The following is a 20601-nucleotide window of genomic DNA, read 5'->3' on the forward strand; positions in this document are numbered from 1 at the left end:
GCTAGCATGGTCAACTTTGTGTTCCTTTTTCAGTTTTCCGTGTTTTTTTGATGTACGTTTTAGATTTCATCCTACTTTGAAAATTGAACACAATCAATAGCAAAAGGTCATTTTGAATCAAAGGGCAAACAAACATGTACGTTGGAAGTCTGATATGTTAAAGTAATGTATTCATGTAATAAACTATGATCCTCATAACTAACTGATTGCTTGCTGAATAAAACTAGTCGTGTATTAATAACCTTTGTGCATTTATAGCGCAACAACCATATTTAGTGAATAAAATTAAATTATTGCAACCTACATATATATTAAATGACAAACTACAATTTGATGTTTTGAGCGTCACTGATGACACTTTTGAAAAAAAAAAGATCTGAAAGTTTTAAACTGAACGACAAAAAATAGAGCAACACTGACAAACATATATAAAAATAATAATCCTGAAATGTCTTATAACAAGAATCAGATCTGCTCTATCGGCTTTTTTTTTATTTTAGATATACTATTACATTATGTCAGCTAAAACAGTATTTTACTCCTTTGTTCTAAATTTAACAACAGTGGACATGTTTGTTTATGGGTCAAAAACATGGATACATTTTTCAAACTAAATACTCCAATGAAGATTAGATTCACTGGAGAAGAAGCGAAGTGATTGCAAATAAAACTCGCATGGCCTTTTCGGCAAGGTGACCTAAAAATTTACTGTATTAGGTGAAAGAATCCGCTGGTTAAATAATACTTGCTCTTGCAACTCTATTGAATTATATGCTATAATTTGAAAACAAGACTATATTCTTGATCTTTAATACATATGTGATTTTACAACACAAAAGGTACTACAAACTCTATAGGATAGGTTTGAGCAAAACAAGACTCGCTTTTCCAACTATATTGAATTTCATGCTTTAATTTGCTCGAAAACCAGACTCTATTCTCGATCATTAATACATGTGTGATTTTACAATACAAAAAGGTACCACAAACTCTATAGGTTTGTACAAAACATAACATTAATATCATTTGATAAACTTATATTGTTGTCTAAGGATGTTTGACGCTTAGTTCGACGTCCGTTGCAATTATTCAATACAATTATAAATATAGGCTTAAAAATTAATCTATCGCTACACGGTATCTCATAAATATATCAGTTTAAACCTTGATATAATACAATTGCTGGCATGTGTTTTATTATCTTAGACTCGTGAGTTGTACACAATTCTATGACCAAGTTGCCTAGGACTAGTACTGCCAGGTCTAGGAGAGGCACTTCGTTTTGAAATAGGAGAGGATGATATATCATCAATGTGAGATTTCACGCACATATATGTTCGTGTTGAACTGTCGTGGAGTACATGTCTATGCTTAAAACATGTTAGAAGATCGCGGAAACCATATCGAAATTTTTTGCTGAAGAAACAGTATATAATAGGGTTCATTCCACTGTTGGATGATCCGAGCCATTGAGCTATTGGAATAATAATATTTTCTAGATAGTCGGGGTAACTTGATGCTTTTGAGCTGTCCTGAGGAGAAATTATTTTCACAAAATTTACTACATACAAAGGCATCCACGAAAATGCAAACATAATAACAACAACTGCGAGCATTTTTACGACTTTCACTTTTGATTTGTAAATCACACAAGCGCTTGCGTTTTTTGCCCCAGGTTGGTCACGGCGCCAAACTTTTACTCCAATAAACAGATAACAAACGATTATCAAAATAAGAGGTATAATGTAGCAAGACAAAAGTGTCGCTCCTATAAAATAAGCTTTCATAGCTTTCGGACTAGGCCACATCGGATAACACATTGGAATAATTTGTCCACTTGAATCCTTGTAGTCCAGCGTTGTGTAGAACACAGCCCATGGTGTCATTATACTCATTGATAGTATCCAGATGATAATTATTATGTGTTTTATCTTCCGGGCAGTCAGTTTGAACTCAAATGAACGACAAATTGCAAGGTATCTAAAATAAATGAATTAAAGAGTTTACCCAAACAATTGGTGTGATTTACTAAAAACTAAACTATCAAACACAACTCATGCATATTGTGAAAATTATAAATTATCCTAGTACACTCTGTATCAGAGCAACCATGTATGGAAAAAAAACCTTTTGCAATAAAATTTTATAATGATGATATTTGTTAAGCCGTAAACACTTCGTATTCGAGTATAAAATTTAACTTATATACATATTATTAAACTTCTGGTATACTTGTTTGACTCCTTGCAAAACAACACAAATTATGAACCCAACAAAAATTCAATGATATGCAAGAGAAGGGATTTTTCTTTTTATCTTCGAATGACTATGAATAATCATAAATAGCCTTGGAGCGGTTGAAACTGAGACAATAATATTACGTTTCATTCATAGTTCCCTAAAACACTAAAACAAGTCTTATCCTATAGTCATTTGGCCAAACACGAAAAAACTTCATATCTTTCCCGTTAGATATCGACTATTTTTAAATAATCTGTGTAAGCTTACACATTATTCACGCTGTTACATTTTAGAGGTTGATATTTTGTATATATTTATTGTTATTGCAAGTTTTCGTACCTGTCAACAGCTATTGCTGCCAAAGTATTCACAGAGGCACACACTGAAACACCCTGTAAATACGGTGTCACTTTACACAGCACTGGTCCGAAAGGCCAACCTGCAATCAAATTACAAAAACATTAATCAATTTTTTCCGAGAATTACAAATGATAAAATATAGACCATAGTTACAAGGTTAATTGAAACATTATCGTTCCGACAAGTATTAATGCGTGTAACGCATTTTTTGCTCTGATACTCTTTTGATGTGTTGAGGTCGACATCAATTTGTTCATTTTATCCTTTCTGATGTTCCATTGTTAGGTTGACTGTCCCTTTGGTATCTTTCGTCCCTCTTTTTCAGTATATTGCAATAACATTTTCAAAGAGCTGGCATAAATTACCATATATTATTAAACTAAAGTTAAACACGTCTATATGCTTACTATAAATGGATTTGTGCATTGGCGTTAAATGTTGAGTGGCAAGTAATACGTATATCAAAGAACATGTATAGGCTGTATGAAAGTAAGTACTGCTTTGTACTTGACCGCCACGCTCACCGTGAATGTTAAACGCGCTAGTTCAGAAGGTAGTCTTTACAAAGACTAACGTCTGCCTACCTGCCCACATTTTCCCCACCAGTCTTAAAGTTTGCTCTTACACTTTATCGCTTGATGTTTAGCTGAGAAGCAACATTATATATACTAATTTTAAAGTTTTTAGTTTGACCTTGTCAGGATCGAGCCCGTGACATCCTGCTTTAGACATCGGTATTTTGTAATAATTATGATAATCATCGTATATATAGTTATTTTTGTATCTGTCAACTACTATCGCTATACATTAAAGACAGTGCTGAGAATCCGATGTTTACTTTGTATTTTTACTGGGTTAACAAGGTTAGCACTCAATCTTCCATTTTGTATTTTCAACTCTTTTTCTTCTATTGACGTATTGATTATAGTCATGCAACATTATTAAAAGACTACATACTAAATACGCATTGTTTTACAGGAAATAACGAAAACTTAAATATTGAAAAATAGCTTTATACGACAAGTACTCCTACTGTGAAAACAAAATTACACATGTTCACGACAAGATTAAATTGAAAGAATTGGTTTATACGACCTTATTGTGTTTCGTTGGTTTTATAAAAAAAAATAAGTTAGGATGAAATGGTGAAAAATCATTTCGTTTTTAAGGTTAAAAGTGTAGAAATTTTGTTTGAAAAGTATTCGAAGTGATCTCAAACTGTACACTCTGATACTTAGAATGACATGGTATATGTGTCGTAATGTAAAAGATAAGGTGTATATAAGTTAAGTCGTCGTTCATCTTATAAAGGCATTTGTGAATCGGTCCAAGGGTTAATTTGTTAAATTAAGATTAAAACACATAACTGCTACATGTTTAGTGTACAGGCTTCTGTACTTTCGTTAAATAGAGGACTGTTTGTTCATTGATGTACACCAGCAGAATATTTTTCAAAACATTTACATTTAACATATTGTGACCGGGTATCACGGTACCACACACACTATGTTGCAAAATCGGTAAGGTTAAGTTATACGTGATACTTTGCATAAATGTTAATATTTGCCTCTACCTTTGGTACTATGGGTAAACAGGTACATGTATGTAGTCTAGACAGCTGAGAAAATATTAGTAAGACAACCCAACCTTTGCTAGCAAAAATAGTACAAATCTAGGTTATATGTTATACGGTGCAAAGCATACTGTAGCTCTATCTCTAGTACTGTTACCAAGGCGGACCCCTTAGTACAGGTAGCCGGAAATAGTTAAGGTGTATACATGATACCTCAACCGATGCAGTTAAGACTCTTATAAGTCATTGGCATATATGGTGCGATGTCATGTACAGACAATATCTGGCATTACCTCTGGATCTAATACCCTGATTAATAATATGAGTATTAGCTAGTTGGTAAATGTTGAATTGAGCTGTATTATATCCGTACCAAACCCTTAATCCTTGCTGAAAAAAAAACATAAGTTGTGTGCTTCTGAAGCATTTTTTCTTGAATTTACAATCATCAGGAACGCTTAAATGCAAACAGTGAAGAAACCCAGGAATGACAAATACAGCAACATGTTAGGACCTAAGCGCTGCAAGAATCATGAAGATCTAATACCTATTGCGTTATGCCCAGGATTCGAATATTTCGTATGGTCCAACAATCCCTATTCCATGCACAAAACCTTATATGCATTTAGACTATTGGATGTCCAGCATATATGTGATACAGAGAAGAGTTTATTACTACCTCTACAACTGGCTGGTTATTTGAAAAAGTGGAGATATTGTTTGTTATTGCCGGTAACAGTAAAGTTTATATTGATTTCCGACATAATTGGTACATCCCACCGTATTATTCTGCCAAGCTGCCGACGTTCTGGTACATGTACGTAGCATATTAGATACTCTTTCTATCTCTACAACTTTTACAATGGCCAAGTGGAAAAACAACTTACCATAGCAATATTCAGTTTGGCTACGAGACATATCGGGTATCCCCCTTTAAAAATCAGAAATAATGAAGATCTAAGGTATATGTGGTACGGTGTATAGTAAAGCATACAAAGCTATTATACAAGTTATTTGTTGGACAATATTTCAGCGATTATTATGACAATATCAGAGAAATTATTATTGTCACGACTTTACATTCTGATTTTGCAGGTACATCTTTTCTCCTATCTTAGAATAGAAGCAAAGGTTTAGTACGTCAGACGCGAGTTTCGTCTACATACGACTCATCAGTGACGCTCATATCAAAACATTTATAAAGCCAAATCCATCGATAAGATGGATTTTGGTACATTAAGCGTCTGGATAGAGAAAGAATAAAGGTCTGTCTCTCTTGAGAATAGTTGTTTAATTGGCAATCAATTCACATATTTTTTTCTTTATATTATTTCCAATTTTTATCTTAAACATTTCTATTGACAAATATCAGACTTGAGAAGGACTCGCCACACTCCTTTTTACTTCTTTTCAATTGGTATTGTTGGGTCAAAATCAGCCCTTAACATCTTATGTATCTGTTCAATGTCAGGAGCGGATCCAGCCATTTCAAAAGGGGGTTTCCTAACCCAGGATAAAAGCGGGGGTTCCAACTATATTTTCCATTCAAATGCATTGATCCTCCAAAACAGAGGGGTTTTAAACCACGGAACCCCCTCTGGATCCGCCACTGATTGTAAAGTTTTGTTCTGATTTAAGTCAGGAACCTCGTAATAGAATATCTTTGTATATATATTTTTTTTATGTTTTTTAACTTAGATAATAAGGTGTTTCTACAAGAAATTTTTTATTCTTAGTTTAATTCAAAAATCATAACGGTTCTACTTAGTGCTTGAAATACTCTATAGAGAAATTTTCATATTTAAAAATTGATTGCTGTCTAAATTGCATCCAACTTACATCTCCAATCATTGAAACGAAATATGCCGTATTTGCAAACCATAAATACACTCAAGTTTTTTTTGGTTTTTTTTATGAACACAAAGTTCAATTGGCCAATTTTAGATATTTCTAAAAATATGATATAAATAATATTGAGTTTACCATACTAAATGACTTTCCAATACGGTTACTGGACAGGAAACGTAAATAAGAATGACTGTATGTCAATAATCGACTTCCGCCGGAAGCAATAAAATACGAAAAAAAGCAAATCAGCTGCTGCAATTAGGTAAATCAAGCGGAAAACGGAAAGGGAGTGATATCGTGGTTCTGAAATTACATTTTATTAAATTATTCCATCTCTAGAAATCGTAAAACTAGCAGCATAACGCTATAATCAGATTTGAAGAGTAGATTCAGGCAATCGTCAATACTGAAAGAAACAATGTACTTTTATCGTGTCTCCTCTGTTGTAGGATTATGGTGGTTAATCGTTTTAAAGAATCATTATTTCATAAACAACTGGTATTTTTAGCACAAAATTGACATCAAGTAATTTCTGAAGCGGAAATGATGAGATCTGGCTTTTTATTTATGTAAAACATTTTGACAGAACTAGACGCTTGATATTATTTGAAAACATTCGTATAAACAAATTCCAATAACGATTTGAAAGTATTTCACAACTTTATTTGTTTTAATTGAAAAAACAAGTCATGATAAGTTTTCTTTATTTATTGGCATCACAATGGTTTACCGGGTTATATAAATACGATAAGCACTATATAACTTTCCTATTTAGCAGTTATATTCTCGCTACGATCGGGTTTCTGTTTTGCTATGAGGGGTATATAAATATAAGCAATCACGTCCGGTCGGAAATGGGACGTTACGTCTAGATGTCGAGCCTGCAACTTTTGTTGCAGAAAGCTCGACATAGGGATAATGATCCGGCTACGGCGGCGGCGTTAGCTAACTTCTTAAAAGCTTTATATTTTAGAAGGTAGAAGACCTGGATGCTTCATACTTTGTATATAGATGCCTCATGTTACGAAGTTTCCGTCAGTAACATGTCCAATGTCCTTGACCTCATTTTCATGGTTCAGTGACCACTTGAAAAAAAAGTTCAGATTTTTTGTGTATTGAATTCTCTCTTATTATAAGTAATAGGATAACTATATTTGATATGTGCGTACCTTGCAAAGTCCTCATGTCTGTCAGACAGTTTTCACTTGACCTCGACCTCATTTCATGGATCAGTGAACAAGGTTAAGTTTTAGTGGTCAAGTCCATATCTCAGATACTATAAGCAATAGGGCTAGTATATTCGGTGTATGGAAGGACTGTAAGGTGTACATGTCCAACTGGCAGGTGGCATCTGACCTTGACCTCATTTTCATGCTTCATTGGTTATAGTTAAATTTTTGTGTTTTGGTCTGTTTTTCTCATACTATATGCAATAGGTCTACTATATTTGTTGTATGGAATGATTGTAAGGTGTACATGTCTAGCAGGCAGATGTCATGTGACCTTTACCTCATTTCCATGGTTCAGTGGTCAAAGTTAAGTTTTTGAGTTTTGTCTTTTTATCTAATACTATATGCCATAGGTCTATATATCTATATATATATAACTATATTTGGTGTATGGAAATATTTTATGATCTTTATGTCAGTCGCGCAGGTTTTATTTGACCTTGACCTCATTTTCACGGTTCATTGCACAGTGTTAAGTTTTTGTGTTTTGGTCTATTTTCTGAAACTATAAGTAAAAGGTCAACTATATATGTTGTATGGGAGCATTGTTAGCTGTACATGTCTGCCTGGCATGGTTCATCTGACCTTGACCTCATTTTCAAGGTTCATTTGTCTTTGTTTAGTTATCTTGGTTAATGTTAAGTTTATGTGACAGTTGTAATAAAGCTTTATGCTTAGGACTATCAACATAATATCAATGATTAGTATAGAAGGCGAGACATTTCAGCGTGTGCACTCTTGTTTAATATAGTTACTGATATTGTCACGCTCTCTGAACATTAAAAAAACTACGCACACGTTTTAGCCAAGTATATATGCACGAATAATTTGCACCTGGATAATAAGGCAACAACTTAGCTATTCTAAAATTAAAATAACTAACATAATTAACTCCAAAGAAAATTCAAAACGCAAAGTCAAGACCTAACCCTAAAAGTTATAGTTTTTCAAACATTTTAACATCTTCGCAAAATACATCCTATAGCAAAACATCATTTTAAGAAAGAAAAACAGTTTGTATTTATTAAATAAATGCAAAAACCTTTTATCCCTACAAAAATTATAGTATATAAGTAACTAAATGAATATTTGATACAGTACATATGTCTCAGCATAATTAATGTCCTATGACCATGTGAAGAATGTTAATTGTTTTTTATTAACCATACCCTCCCATTTCAATTAAAAAATATTTTTGTTTGTTAGTAGTTATCTATACACTTTACAAATTATATAAAAAGAAAACGTGACTATATGAATTGTTTCCATAAATGCAGTACGTATTTCAAGTTCATATCATACAATGATAATAAGTGCAATGTTACAATATTTGTTATTAACTGTAATTAACGATCTATAAAACCATATTTTATGATTTTGTAACTGTTTACAGAAACAGTTGAGCTTAAATAGTTTTGCAAGAGTTGTGTGATGTGTTATTTTTTTTCATATTATTGTAATTAATTATTGTTTATGCTTTTCTTAGTGATATTGATCCGAATGTGTTCGTATATTTTTTCTGCCGGCATTGATTTAAAAAAGTGTTATTTTTCACTCTGTTTTTTTTTTTTATTCGCTGATATCATATTTAAAGCTTACACCTTTAGATATTTTACTTCTAGGGGCTGGTTTGGATCCCACTAACATGTTTAACACCGCCACATTCTGTATGTATGTGCCTGTGTCGAGTCAGGAGCCTATAATTCAGTGGTTGTCGTTTGTTGATGTGTTACATATTTGTTTTTCGTTAATTTTTTGTACATAAATTAGGCCGTTAGTTTTTTCGTTTGAATTGTTTTACATTTGCCACTTTGGGGCCTTTTATAGCTGACTATATATGCGGTATGGGCGTTGCTCATTGTTGAAGGCCGTGCGATGAACTGTAGTCTTTAATTTCTGTGTCATTTTGGTCTCTTGTGGAGAGTTGTCTCATTTGCAATCATACCACATCTTCTTTTTGATATATAGATAAGAAACATATTTGATAAGTCCTTTAAGCATGCAGAAAACTGAAAATCGTAAGAATAGATATAAGCTGTCACCCCCTGTGACAGCAGTGTTGAAATCCCATCGGTGAATTTATACTGTTTTCTGCTCTTTGGTTGAGCTGTTGTCTCTTTGACTCATTCTCCATTCCCATTTTTAATTTTATGTAAATTAATCAAATGATCACCAGCAATTTAGATCTTTTACAACAAGCTATGATAGATGTACTGATAAATAAACGCTGTCAAAAGTACACCCTGTAAAAAGGTGTTAACACGGTCCAGTGGCGGATCCAGAACTAATGTAATGCGCTTTTCTCACCTAGACATTTCAAACTCGTGTTGTTAGGTTCCTAATTTAACGATTTTTTCTCACTCGCTAAAGTTAACAAACAATCTTTTGTGTACAGATTTTGTTGCAAATTTTATTTTGAGCATACTATGACTTACGATACTTTATTCAATGTATACCCTAGAGAAATCACGAGTTTCCTGAATGTACGTATGCCGCAGCAATAGGAATCCTGCTCAAAAAAGGTATTTCAACGAAAGATCTATTTGAATTTCAGTAAGATGTAATTTTCCATAGCTCTACTGAACAATTTTTAATTCGGTTTTAGGGTAAATATATAACAATCTGTAAAGCAATCGATGGTCGCATTGTATAAAGATTGCTTGGTATTAGTCAGATATATCCTCTTGGATTTAACTTGGTTATCGAAGGTGTCATCCTGTAGAGGATATGTTTTCCTTTTGGAGGATATACCTATTACTTGATGTATACAAAATGATAATTGTTAATCTAGCTGGCTACACTTCAAAATATTTTGATTTGCCAAAACCCTACCCTAAGGTAGAGACAGTGGATAGCTAGTTTTGTTTTCGGCAAAGAGAAATTAAAGTGTCTATCTGATTAAAAAATTAAAAACAAGAATGTGTCCAAGGTACACGGATGCACCACTCGCAATAACATGTTCAATAGAACGTGAAATTGGGTAAATTATCTAATTTGGCATTAAAATTAGAAAGATCGTACCATAGGAAACATGTGTACTAAGTTTCAAGTTGATTATACTTCAACTTCATCAAAAACTACTTGACCAAAGACTTTAACCTGAAACTCGCACTTTCATTTTCTATGTTCCGTGGACCGTGAAATTGGGATCAAAGGTCTCATTTGGCTTTAAAATTAGAAAGATCATATCATAAGGAACATCTGTATTAAGTTTCAAGTTGATAGGACTTCAGATTCATCAAAAACTACATTGACCAAAAACTTTAACCTGAAGCGGTACAGACGGACGGTTGGACGAACAAACGAACGAACATACGAACGAACGGACGGACGAACGGACGCACAGACCAGAAAACATAATGCCCCTTTACTATCGTAGGTGGGGCATAAAAAAATTTGTTCACATCAGGACAATAAAATATTTTCTAAATGTATACCACTACTCTTAATAAATGTAAACTGACTAAGCTTATAGTTCATTTTTATTTTGTTATATTTTTCAATAAGTTAGGTGACTATCTGGAAAAGTGTTGACAATGCTTACTGTTGTTTTAAGGTTTTAAGGCCTATTGCTTTTAATTTGTAGAAGCAAATGACGGGGTAGTGTATTGTATTTGTAGGAACAAATGACAGGGTTTGGTGTGGTGTATTGTATTTGTAGGAACAAATGACGGGGTTTGGTGTGGTGTATTGTATTTGTAGGAGCAAATGACGGGGTTTGGTATGGTGTATTGTATTTGTAGGAGCAAATGACGAGGTTTGGTGTGGTGTATTGTATTTGTAGGAGCAAATGACGAGGTTTGGTGTGGTGTATTGTATTTGTAGGAACAAATGACGGGGTTTGGTATGGTGTATTGTATTTGTAGGAGCAAATGACGAGGTTTGGTGTGGTGTATTGTATTTGTAGGAGCAAATGACGAGGTTTGGTGTGGTGTATTGTATTTGTAGGAACAAATGACGGGGTTTGGTATGGTGTATTGTATTTGTAGGAACAAATGACGGGGTTTGGTGTGGTGTATTGTATTTGTAGGAGTTTGGTGTGGTGTATTGTATTTGTAGGAACAAGTGACGGGGTTTGGTGTGGTGTATTGTATTTGTAGGAACCAATGACGAGGTTTGGTGTGGTGTATTGTATTTGTAGGAACAAATGACGGGGTTTGGTATGGTGTATTGTATTTGTAGGAACAAATGACGGGGTTTGGTGTGGTGTATTGTATTTATAGGAGCAAATGACGGGTTTTGGTGTGGTGTATTGTACTTGTAGGAGCAGGTGACAGGGTTTGGTGTTGTGTATTGTATTTCGATGATAATTGTATCTCTTTGTATGTATTGCTACTGTAAAAACAGTACAGAACGAAGCTATCTGGTACAGGCGTTGTTGTCGTAGACGCTGAATAATCAAGTTTTGTTTCGAAAAGAAAACGATAAATGCAAGTCATATAATATAAAGAACATAATACAGTTTTGTTATAATTTGCGCATTTTGAATAATTCTATTTGTAAATTTTTAAGCATATGTTCGAATAACTGTTTACCTAGTTTTAATTCCCTACCAATAAAAAGACTATAGTAGAAGAATTTTGAATAAAGAAAAATTATATCTGACAAAAAAAAAAGTTTCGATTTACACTATAAATGCCTTAAATAGTTTTTCTCTTAGCTTTTCGTCCTCAACTTTGAATCGCAACTTATCCTTCAAATTCATGACCCAATACTGACATCTTGACATTTGAAAACAAGCATCCGTCAAAATCTAAATCTATAATCAGTTGTTAATTCTGGTGCGCTCCATAGAGACTTGAGTTCAACTGCTGAGTCGAACACTTGTCTTTAATGATTGAAATTAAAATGTGAAGACGTAAATATGCCTGTAATTAATTAACGTACTATTTTGCTGGAAAGAAGAAGTATGGGGTAAGTATGAATAGCTGACATTTAAATCATCCATTGAAAAATAAATTGTTCATTCAAATGTGACCTGGTTTTGAAGTTTTTTCTATTGTTTGCATCGATGCTATTGTGACACTGGATTGCATTTATATGAAAGACGATATACTTTCGGCATATATTAAATATAAAAGTAAGGAAATATGATATGCTATCTAGATGAGTTCAAATAAGTGGTTAAAAGCTACTATTATAAGTCACTGTACGGCTTTCAACAATAAAAAAAAACCATATCGTATACCCCGGCATGAAAAATGTAAAGCAATTCAAACGAGAAAACTTACGGTCCAAATTGGCTGATGAAATATAACATAACAATAGAGGAAGACATATTAAGTTACTTTTTAACTTTTCAAAATCATAATCCATTTTGTATCGTGTTGTTTTGTTCTTTTTATATGCACTTACAAATGCAATTGCAGCGGCGACAATTGATGCCTTGGAGCGCATGTGACGACTTGACAAACACAATCTAGCTAATAGTTTTAGAATATAAAATGTTTGTATTTTTTCATTTTTTTTTTTAAACTTCTTGTTTTAAGATATAACAATGTATTGTAACTCGCATAATATTTGTTTCTTTATTTGATAATCCACCAAAACATCCTCCTCCAAAGGTATTTTTATATTCATACATTTTTGTTTATTAGCCTGATTATATACTTTGCTTCTTTTTTAAGTTCTACCAACAAGGATCTAAGTTTAATGCTAGAAAATGAAATTGAGAATAGGGACGGAGAATGTGTTTCATAATGTCAAATACATTTGAACCGACTGAAGGAAATTACTAAATTGTATCTTATATAACAAAGCTTTTTTTTTTTACTTATAAATATTGGCTAAAATATCCGCTAACATATAATAAATGTCATCTCAACATAGTTTTGGATTTTTTAAAACATTTTCACTAAAGGGAGATTTATTGTCGAAATTCTCATCTTGTGTAATAGATTAGTACCCTTTATTTTATTACTTTCACTGGGTCGATACCAGTGAACTGTTAGTCCCCGAGGGTACCACCACCCCAGTCGTACTGATATGAAAATATGGGCATGTTGTTATTATAATTTTCTGTCACTTACTTTCTAAAATTATTTAAAATTATCTTCAGGAATTATATTTCTCCGTCATGGAAAGTTCTGATTACTTCAGATTGGAATATGTACCTTTGTATGATAGTTTTTTTGGGAGAGGGGGTACGCATTTATAAATAAATCCTATATCGGATTATAGGAAAGGTTGAAGTTTATTGACTTTATATTTTGAAAGTACATTATTATGTACTTTTAAAAAAATATAAAGTCACAAACCCTTTACGGGGCGCCGAATGGAACTCTTGTGGTTTTGTACAAAATTCAATTCTGTCATAACAAAATCATTTTTGTCTTACAAAACTATGTGCTACAGACTTGTTTTGTGAGAACTTCAATTTTGTGATGACAAAATTCATTTGTGTAGACAAAATTCATTTTTGTCATGACAAAATTCATTTTTGTAGACAAAATTCATATTTGTCATGACAAAAGTCAATTTTGTCTAAAAGGTATGCAAATATAAACATATTTGCATACAAAATTGACTTTTGTTACCTGATATGGAAATTAAATCACAAAAGTCAATTGTGTGAGGTAAGATTCAATTTTGTGAGACAAAATTGACTTTTGTGAGACAAAATTAACTTTTGTGAGACAAAATTGACTTTTGTGAGACAAAATTGACTTTTGTGAGACTTAATTCAATTTTGTGAGACAACATTCAATTTGGTCAATTTTGTTAATTTTGTTGAGACAAAAGTCAATTCTGTCAATTTTGTTGAGACAAAAATCAATTTTGTTGAGACAAAAGTCAATTTTGTTAATTTTGTTGAGACAAAAGTCAATTTTGTTAATTTTGTTGAGACAAAAGTCAATTTTGTCAATTTTGTTGAGACAAAAGTCAATTTTGTGACGACAAAATTCATTTTTGTGACGACAAAATTCAATTTTGTAACAACAAAATTGACTTTTATGAGACAAAATTGACTTTCGTGAGACAAAATTGACTTTCGTGAGACAAAAATCAATTTTGTTGAGACAAAATTCAATTTTGTCAATTTTGTTGAGACAAAAGTCAATTTTGTCAATTTTGTTAAGACAAAAGTCAATTTTGTCAATTTTGTTGAAACAAAAGTCAATTTTGTCAATTTTGTTGAGACAAAAGTCAATTTTGTCAATTTTGTTGAGACAAAATTCAATTTTGTCAATTTTGTTGAAACAAAAGTCAATTTTGTCAATTTTGTTGAGACAAAATTCATTTTTGTCAATTTTGTGTAACAAAAGTCGATTTTGTATGCAAATTAGTTCACAGAAACCAAACTAAACTAATTTGGATACAAAATTGACTTTTGTCGCCCAATTTTCAAATTAGGTAACAAAATTCAAGTCTGTGTAACAAAAATGAGTTTTGTCATGACAAAAGTGACTTTTGTCCGCTGATAAATAATTTTGTATGACAAAATTTTAAATTTGTAGTATGATACAAATTTTGTTAAACTGAACTTATTTTTGTTGAACAAAAGTCACTTTTGTCCGTACAAAATTGAATTTTGAGTACAAAACCACAAGAGTCCCATTCGGCGCCCCGTACCCTTGACATTGAGGACCAGATTAACTCTGGTAAGTTTCACTTTCTTAAATTCAAAGAGACAGAAGCTTTTTGATGTAATAAAATCAATTATGAAATTCTGAATAAGAACCGGTAAGACGTTTGAATGGTGGACGACGTAAGAAGCCTGTAAACTGTGGAAAGGAACTTTACCATATCAATCAACTTCTTCACCTGGGACCACAATATTTGTTTTTCCTAATACTCAATGACACTAATACTGATATAGGCTGAGATGTTATCGGAAATGCCATCATAAACAAAGAAAACAGCATTGTTCAACAATCGAATCTAAAGAAATTGCAGTCCCTGTGGTAGCCTAAAAGCGAGATGAGAAAGTCAAGATATTCAACCTACGCTAATTTAGCTTATTTCGAATTGGGATTAAACTATCATTACGTATAAGGATAAAGGAAGAAAAAGAGAAAAAAAAAACATATTACATAATATGTTATTATATGTGAAAAGAAAATTACCAAACATATTGGACAGCACGACATGACACATATACGAACAATGCATGTTCTATTGGCCTGACATGATACATTTTGTACATGTATACCATTTTTGGTGAGGTCAAATCAGTTTTACGTGCGCACATCTCTCATCCTTTACCTTTCTAGAACATATGTCGTAAAGGTACAAAAAACTTTACCACAGTTTAGCTATCATGAACAAAGAAATTAAAAGACTGCACATGATTTAGAAACTTCTTGTTTGGAATATCCTTCTTATGAATTATTTACATTTATATATTTTTTCAAGTTCTAAAAATTTATAGTTTTAAACCACGATCAGGAATTCATCATTTGGTAAAATTTCGAAAACACGATATAACGATGCTTTTTTCAAGCAATCAATGTATTTGAATGGGGACATTTAAAAAAAACGGGATCCGCCCCATGAAAATGGTCCAGATGTGAACTGATTTTTCAAACCAGCTGAATATCTCTTTTATGAATATGCGTTTCGCATTCAAAAAAAGGCAACTAATAAAATAATTAGACAATTGGATTTTTACACTATTTTTAAAAATAAAACTACCTTAAATATTTCTTATGCTATAGAACTTGAATTCACCTTACCGAATATGTTATCAGAGTAATGTATTTGAAGAACAGCTTGCACTTGGTAGACATCTATGGTAAATTTGCATGTACAAAGACTTTTAGTGACGGCATTGTAAGTTATTCAAAGCGCACTGTACAAAAATGTTAGGACAAATAACAAGGCTGTCATATACCAAAGCTAATAAATGCATACATTGATCACAACCAATAATGAATTCTATAAGATCTATTGGGATCTAAGAGCATTGTATGATAAATTGTGACTCTGTCAGTCAACCTACGCTAGTGTCAATACGTTGGCCAACTTTTGATAATTGGCGTTAGTTGTCCTGTGTAATTGATGTTTTATGTGGTCAATTATTTGGAGTCTGGAACAGGTCATGCTATATGTAGTATATTTTCCTAAACAGCAAGTATCGTGTCTTGGTCACAAAATATTCTTGTCTCGAATGTCATAAAAATTTCCATATAAGGAAGTTTTGTGTCCCGTCACTTAGCATACCACACGTAACACATGCCAAAGGGAATACTTCAGATAATATGTGCACGTGTAGTAAGACGGAATCGATCTGTTAACATGGGCGTCAAGTTGGTTACCTATTCCCTATTCCCTATTCGTTACCTATTCCCTATTCCCTATTCGTTGCCTATTCGTTACCTATTCCCTATTCCCTATTCGTTACCTATTCGTTACCTATTCCCTATTCGTTACCTATTCGTTACCTATTCCCTATTCCCTATTCGTTACCTATTCGTTACCTATTCGTTGCCTATTCGTTACCTATTCCCTATTCCCTATTCGTTACCTATTCGTTACCTATTCCCTATTCCCTATTCGTTACCTATTCGTTACTTATTTGATTTTTAATATCCTTCCCCCTTTTTAATTATGGCATGGAATAGTTTAATATGGCTGCCGTTACCATGGAAACGGCACAATTGTGAAAAAAATGAGCTTTTGGTTTTTGGTGAACTGTTTGGATATGCTTCAACTCAGAATCATAATATTTTAAAACAATGTAGGTGCCCACTATATACAGGTGTTGGATGATTTTGGCGATCATTGGAACTACTATGTTGCCATGGAAACTACACCAAAATTTTCAAAATTCTCAAAATGCTCAAAACTTCATGAAACTTCACAGTAATGATGAGCAACATTGGAGTTGGAATTTCCAAAATAGGTCTTGTTACCATGGAAACAATGCAAAAAGGTCAAAAATTTCAAAAATAAGAATTTTCCGCAAACTGGATGAAACTTTACAGGAATGGTAACTGGCATAGGCAGAGTTGGATTTTGAAGTTAGAATTTTCAAAATTGCCGCCGTAACCATGGAAACAGCAAAAATATCAAAAATTCAAAATGTTCAAACTTAATGAAACTTTGCAAAAATGTTACTAGACATCTGTAGATGCTCTCTTTGACTTTGGAATTGTCAAAATGGCTGTCGCTCACCTGGTAATAGGGGGAAGGGGTGCCTTCCGTTATTGCTAGCAATTACAAATCTAGTTGTTAATAGTCTTACATATGGTAATAGTTCTGAATTGGTTGAGGTAAAATGATCTTTTTACGTTCTACCTTTTAACTGCTTTATGTCCATATGTTTGAAGATGGATCTTGGTTCGACGGGATGAAATCACCGTGTTAGCGCTTGCGTAAAAACGAAGATGTGGTATGATTACCAATGAGACAACACTCCACATTAGACCAAAATGACACAGAAATTATCAACTATAGTTCACTGTACGGCCTTCAACAATGAGCATAGCCCAAACCGTGTAGTCACCTATAAAAGGCTCAGACATGACAACCTCATACAATTCAAACAACAAAACTGACGGCCGTATTTCATATACAAAAAAATAAACGGAAATATGTAACACAAAAACAAACGATAACTACTTAATTTCAGGCTCTTGTCTAGGGACAGGCACATACTTACATAATGTGGTAGAGTTAAACATGTAAGCAGGGTGTACATCGTTTCGGAGCATGCTATTACCTTGTTTAATTCGTTCCATCACTCGCTTATAATTCGCTTATAATACGTGTATCTTACGTTGCACCTTTTAAAACATGATTTTCAATTGTTTTGTTGTCTCTGGTGGAAGATGTGGGCTCTTAGAGGTGATATAACTCTATAAGTGCATTTGTATCCGTTCCAGCGGTCGGATAATACCCTGTTAAATATTCGTTACTAATTCGCTTTTAAAAAGTTTGTTGTACGTTGCACCTTTTAGAAAAGGATTTCCAATTGTGTTCATATCTCTGGTGGTAATAATGTGTTCTTATAGATGAAATACCCCTATAAGCGCATATGTACTCGTTCCAGCGATCGGTTAATACCCTGTTACCTATTCGTTACCTATTCGTTACCTATTCACTTATAGTACGTTTGTTGTACGTTGCACCTTTTAGAAAAGGATTTTCAATTAAATTCATATCTCTGATGGTAACAATGTGTTCTTAGAGATGAAATGACCCCATTAGAGCGCATGTACCCGTTCCAGCGCTCGGTAAATAACCTGTTACCTATTCGTTACTTATTCGCTTTTAATGCGCGGGGTATACGGTGCACCTTGAAATAAATCGTTTTTTAATTGTGTTCAGGTCTCTGGTGGTAAGAATGTGTTCTTAGAGATGAAATGACCCTATTAGCGCGCATGTACCCGTTCCAGCGCTCGGTTAATACCCTGTTACCTATTCGTTACCTATTCGTTACCTATTCGCTTATAATACATTTTTTTTATACGTTTCACCTGTTAGAAAAGGATTTTCAATTATGTCCAGGTCTCAGACGGTAACAATGTGTTCTTAGAGATGAAATGACCCCATTAGAGCGCATGTACCCGTTCCAGCGCTCGGTAAATAACCTGTTACCTATTCGTTACCTATTCGCTTTTAATGCGCGGGGTATACGGTGCACCTTGAAATAAATCGTTTTTTAATTGTGTTCAGGTCTCTGGTGGTAAGAATGTGTTCTTAGAGATGAAATGACCCTATTAGCGCGCATGTACCCGTTCCAGCGCTCGGTTAATACCCTGTTATCCATTCGTTACCTATTCGTTACCTATTCGTTACCTATTCGCTTATAATACATTTTTTTATACGTTTCACCTGTTAGAAAAGGATTTTCAATTATGTCCATGTCTCAGGTGGTAACAATGTGTTCTTAGAGATGAAATTACCCTATTAGCGCTCATGTACCCGTTCCAGTGCTCGGTAAATAATCTTGTTACCTATTCGTTACCTATTCGCTTTTAATGCGCGGGGTATACGCTGCAACTTGAAATAAATCGTTTTTTAATTGTGTTCAGGTCTCAGGTGGTAAGAATGTGTTCTTAGAGATGAAATGACCCTATTAACGCGCATGTAACCGTTCCAGCGCTCGGTTAATACCCTGTTACCCATTCGTTACCTATTCATTACCTATTCGCTTTTAATGCGCGGGGTATACGCTGCAACTTGAAATAAATCGTGTTTTAATTGTGTTCATGTCTCAGGTGGTAACAATGTGTTCTTAGAGATGAAATTACCCTATTAGAGCTCATGTACCCGTTCCAGTGCTCGGTAAATAATCTTGTTACCTATTCGTTACCTATTCGCTTTTAATGCGCAGGGTATACGCTGCAACTTGAAATAAATCGTGTTTTAATTGTGTTCATGTCTCAGGTGGTAACAATGTGTTCTTAGAGATGAAATGACCCCATTAGAGCGCATGTACCCGTTCCAGCGCTCGGTAAATAACCTGTTACCTATTCGTTACCTATTCGCTTTTAATGCGCGGGGTATACGGTGCACCTTGAAATCAATTGTTTTTTAATTGTGTTCATGTCTGGTGGTAACAATGTGTTCTTAGAGATGAAATTACCCTATTAGCGCGCATGTACCCGTTCCAGCGCTCGGTTAATACCCTGTTACCTATTCGTTACCTATTCGTTACCTATTCGCTTATAATACATTTTTTTATACGTTTCACCTGTTAGAAAAGGATTTTCAATTATGTCCAGGTCTCAGACGGTAACAATGTGTTCTTAGAGATGAAATGACCCCATTAGAGCGCATGTACCCGTTCCAGCGCTTGGTAAATAACCTGTTACCTATTTGTTACCTATTCGTTACCTATTCGCTTTTAATGCGCGGGGTATACGCTGCAACTTGAAATAAATCGTGTTTTAATTGTGTTCATGTCTGGTGGTAACAATGTGTTCTTAGAGATGAAATGACCCCATTAGAGCGCATGTACCCGTTCCAGCGCTCGGTAAATAACCTGTTACCTATTCGTTACTTATTCGCTTTTAATGCGCGGGGTATACGGTGCACCTTGAAATAAATCGTTTTTAAATTGTGTTCAGGTCTCTGGTGGTAAGAATGTGTTCTTAGAGATGAAATGACCCTATTAGCGCGCATGTACCCGTTCCAGCGCTCGGTTAATACCCTGTTACCTATTCGTTACCTATTCGTTACCTATTCGCTTATAATACATTTTTTTTATACGTTTCACCTGTTAGAAAAGGATTTTCAATTATGTCCATGTCTCAGGTGGTAACAATGTGTTCTTAGAGATGAAATGACCCTATTAGAGCACATGTACCCGTTCCAGCGCTCGGTAAATAACCTGTTACCTATTCGTTACCGATTCGCTTTTAATGCGCGGGGTATACGCTGCACCTTGAAATAAATCGTGTT

At 33.8% G+C, this 20601-nt stretch overlaps 1 protein-coding gene across 1 annotated transcript in view; it reads right to left on the reverse strand.

Annotated features, from left to right (window-relative positions):
- Positions 1 to 232: 232 nt before the first annotated feature.
- LOC143044677 (neuropeptide SIFamide receptor-like) overlaps positions 233 to 20601 on the reverse strand; it is a 32652-nt gene continuing 12283 nt past the window's right edge. Inside the window, exons 2-3 of the mRNA XM_076216741.1 lie at positions 2581 to 2680; positions 233 to 1980 (exon numbers count right to left, since the gene is read on the reverse strand). Of these exons, the coding sequence (XP_076072856.1) occupies positions 1203 to 1980; positions 2581 to 2680 (878 nt within the window). The 3' untranslated portion in view covers positions 233 to 1202. The remainder of the gene's footprint in view (positions 1981 to 2580; positions 2681 to 20601) is intronic.

The sequence above is a fragment of the Mytilus galloprovincialis genome, chromosome 9 (assembly GCF_965363235.1).
Source record: "Mytilus galloprovincialis chromosome 9, xbMytGall1.hap1.1, whole genome shotgun sequence".
NCBI lineage: Eukaryota > Metazoa > Mollusca > Bivalvia > Mytilida > Mytilidae > Mytilus > Mytilus galloprovincialis.